This window comes from Vicia villosa, unplaced genomic scaffold (assembly GCF_029867415.1).
Source record: "Vicia villosa cultivar HV-30 ecotype Madison, WI unplaced genomic scaffold, Vvil1.0 ctg.000325F_1_1, whole genome shotgun sequence".
Lineage (NCBI taxonomy): Eukaryota > Viridiplantae > Streptophyta > Magnoliopsida > Fabales > Fabaceae > Vicia > Vicia villosa.
The window spans coordinates 410,924-414,799 of NW_026705145.1; the positions used below are offsets into that span (position 1 = coordinate 410,924).

Consider the following 3,876-nt stretch of genomic DNA (forward strand, 5'->3'; position numbering starts at 1 on the left):
TTAGAGGTGGTAAATAGATATACTCGATCACTTTGTTTAAAACGGTTAAAAACCTACACATATATAAGACGAGGCGATACACATAAATAGGACGAGACGAGGCAGGACGAGACGTCTGTTTAGAACGCTAATATATATATATATATATATATATATATATATATATATATATATATATATATATATATATATATATATATATATATATATATATATATATGTATAACGGGTTGAAATAGGACGAGAGAGAGAATAATTGAAATAGAACGAGCCATAGTTGAGAGTGTGAATTTAAAATTAAGATTTTTAAATTTAGGCTGAGTGGAAGTTTCAAGATAGAATCTTCTCTTATGCATTAAAGAATCTAATAATTATCTTCTTGAAAATGAATTTGATTGTTTTAATAAATTATAGAAAGATAAGTGAGTGCTAAGGATAGAAAAGTAATATTTTATTTTTTCTTCAAACCCCTCCGATAGGTGAAGTGGGCCTAAGGGCCCCCAGATATGGCACATGGGATGGGATAGGGGCAGAAGATAAGAAAATGGGAAGGAGATGACTTACCAAATTGACACATATTCTTGTTTTTGAGAAAATCACTCAATTCAAAATAGATACATCAATTTAAATGCTTACTTAAAAATAGACCATTTACTTCAAAATAAATTTTTTAATGAATTTTTTTTATAATAATTTTTTGGAATGAAAGATTTTTTTTATATAAAATAAATATAATGATAAGGAAAATAGAAGACTGTAATAAGATACTTAAATATGAAGCAACCATATTTTCATGATTTTCAGGAGAAAATGAATAAAGGAAACTTATATCAAAATAAAAGTGGGTCATACAAGACCAAACACGTTGACTTAGACACATTTTTGTAGTTTATAAAATGATTTTGATAAGAATTTTTTTTAAAAAAAATTGTAGAATTTTTTAAATTTATTAGCTATAAATTAAAATAATTTCAATATTTAATAATTTAAATATTCATTATTGATCATTTTAATATAATAAAAGTTGTATTTTTTTTAAAATAACATATCTCAAGAAATTATTATAAAAAATTATTTAAAATAATTTGAAAATTATGCATGTTAAATTATGAGTTTTTAAATCTAGACTGAATGGAATTTTCAAGATAGAATCTTCAAGTTACTTATGCCTTAGAGAATCTAATAATTGTCTTCTTGAAATTGAATTCCATTACTTTAATAAATCAATAAAAAGATAAGTGAGTGCAAAGGATACAAAAGTGATTTTTTTTCCCAAGCCCCTCCTATAGGTGAAGTGGGCCTAAGTTTCCTCGGATACGGCACATGTGATAATAAGGGCAGAAGATAAAGAAATGAGAAGGATATGACTCACCTAATTACCATATTTTTTTGTAAAAAATAATTAAAATCAATTCAAAATAGATATATAAATTTAAAACTAATTTAAAAAGTGAAAAATTTCTAATAAAAAAAATATTTACTTTGTTAGTTAATATGAATTCTTTTGTGCAATGCAGTGTGTATAGGAGCACACATTTGATGAGCAAATGCAGAAGTTCACTAGAGCTATTCTTTGCAATATGGTTTGTGATGGGAAATGTTTGGTCATTTGACTCACGTTTTGGAACATTACAACAAGCTCCAAAACTCCAAATCCTATGCATAATCCTTCTTGTTTGGAATGCAATTTGTTACTCTTTCCCTTTTATTCTCTTTTTGTTGCTTTGTTGTTGTGTTCCACTCATTACCATCCTCCTTGGTTATGACATGAACATGGGGTCCTCTTCTAGAGGTGCTTCGGAGGATCAAATCTCACAACTTCCATCTTGGAGATTTAAAGTTGGGCATACCAAATTAGATCTTGACAATGATTCTCAATGCAGTGAAAGATTGATCCGCGATGAGCCGGTAAGTAACATAGATAGATACATACATATTATCTTTTAGCTTATAGCTTTAGAATGAAGAATTGGTATTGATTTTGCTAAATTGTCAAGATTCAAATTCAAATTTTTTTTAAAGATGTGTCTACTTTGACCTATTTTTTTACCTGAGTCAGATGACATTTAAATAAACCTAAAATTTACAACGACAATCTATCATAACTATGTAGGGGTGACAAACATGCATGTTTGTCTTATTTAGGTCTGTTCTGCCAAAGCTCATAGAAAAACCTATAAATGGAAAAAAAGTCGTATTTGTCCCATCAAAGTACCAAAAAAAAAAACTAAGCGGAACAGACAAAATAGAGGAACGAGCCATAAATAGCAGAATAGACAAAATAGAGGAACGGGCCATAAACTTTAACCAGTATGCTAAAATAGTAGGCTAAACAGATGGTTCGGTTCATTTTATCATTCCTAAACACATATAGCATTTTGTCTACTTATATTTATACTATCGGTCAATCACAATCAATAGGATATGTGATATTTTGTCTATTGAACAGCTACCAATCATGTTAAGACAACTTAGTTGATAATTATATAGAGACATCAAATTGCATGTGCGTCAGTGCGTGGATTCAAACCCATAATATTTCACTTATTTTTATACATTGTTAATGATTTTGTATCTTAAAACAGTTTTACAAGTTTTTTCAAAAAAAAAAAAGTTTTTTTTTATAATTTGATAAAATCAATATTGTAGTTTAATGTATAGTTTTGTGTTTATTGTTGTGGTCACAGGAATGTTGCATATGTTTGGCCAAATACAAAGACAAAGAAGAAGTTAGGCAACTGCCTTGTTCACATATAATCCATCTAAAATGTGTTGATCAATGGCTAAGAATTATATCATGCTGCCCTCTTTGTAAACAAGAATTACAAAGGTAGCAACAACAACACAAGTCAACACACCAACCAACAACACACTAAATCTTATACAAATCTTATATGCATAATATATATATATACAATATACTCTCAAAGTTTTTGTTTTTTTTTTTGCCACTTTGGTTACATGAGTGAGTTTGTGTGCATGTACAGAAGATATCACCATTCACCGGTAACCAAAATTTTACATTAAAATTATAGTGCTTATAGTTCTCAAGGGTGAATCCCAATTACTTTTTCAAACTAGCTTGTTGCCTGCTAAAAAAATTTCTTTTCCACTTAATTGGATGTACAATTTTTTTTCTGTGAGATTTAAATATTGTGAGGTATTGATCCATGTACTGAATAATAATGAAGTGAATATTTATATTTGTGTACTGCAAATTTATACATGTTTTGCATATACCATATACAAAAGTTTATTCATTTTTACCAGTTGATACTCGCCAAAATAAGAACTATATAAGCATTTTTGTCTGAGAAGTCATTGTTATGACGCCACCACACGAAAACGTCGTTCTAGTCCTATTTCGGCTCAATCATCAGCATGATGCCCTGCAATTAGTTCAAATGCACCAGTGTTCGGCTTCACTTAAATCATTCTATGGCATCTTGAGGTCCCAAATCCAAACAGTACCATGCCACATCCCCATATCTATTATCCTAGGGAGTTATATCTATTATTCTAGTGGAACTCCCGTTTACCAACATCGACACTCCACTCGAAAAAATTAGAGCTTCCATCCATATTATCCATGAATTTCCAAACCCAATTCTTATTAACAAGAATCTAAGATAGTTCTAAGACACTGTCATAAGCTTTTTCAAAGTTAACCTTCAAAATGAGACATTTCTTATTAAATCTCTTGGAATAATTCGTCACCTCATTCAAAATCACAATATCAAACATTTTCTTTTGAGCCAAAAAAAAAATCGATTTAGATTTAGAGATCAATCCATTTATCACCTTCTTCATTCTATTGGCTAGAAGCTTAGCAAGGATTCTATACAAACTACCGACCAAGCAAATAGGTCTAAACTC

General features: G+C 29.4%; 1 protein-coding gene across 1 annotated transcript; it reads left to right on the plus strand.

The window, feature by feature from the left end:
• The first annotated feature begins 1,474 nt into the window (after window positions 1-1,474).
• LOC131626799 (E3 ubiquitin-protein ligase At4g11680-like) lies at window positions 1,475-2,878 on the plus strand. The gene is made up of 2 exons (XM_058897633.1): window positions 1,475-1,908; window positions 2,688-2,878. Exons 1-2 carry the CDS (start codon window positions 1,495-1,497, stop codon window positions 2,832-2,834), a joined length of 561 nt encoding a protein of 186 aa, XP_058753616.1. The 5' UTR covers window positions 1,475-1,494; the 3' UTR covers window positions 2,835-2,878.
• The last annotated feature ends 998 nt before the right edge of the window (window positions 2,879-3,876 follow it).

Excerpts from the sequence above, each read along its gene's own strand:
- LOC131626799 (XM_058897633.1), top strand. The coding sequence starts at position 1,495 with ATGAATTCTTTTGTGCAATGCAGTGTGTATAGGAGCACACATTTGATG. Across the intron at positions 1,909-2,687 it reads GATTGATCCGCGATGAGCCG|GAATGTTGCATATGTTTGGC; the intron begins GTAAGTAACATA and ends TTGTGGTCACAG.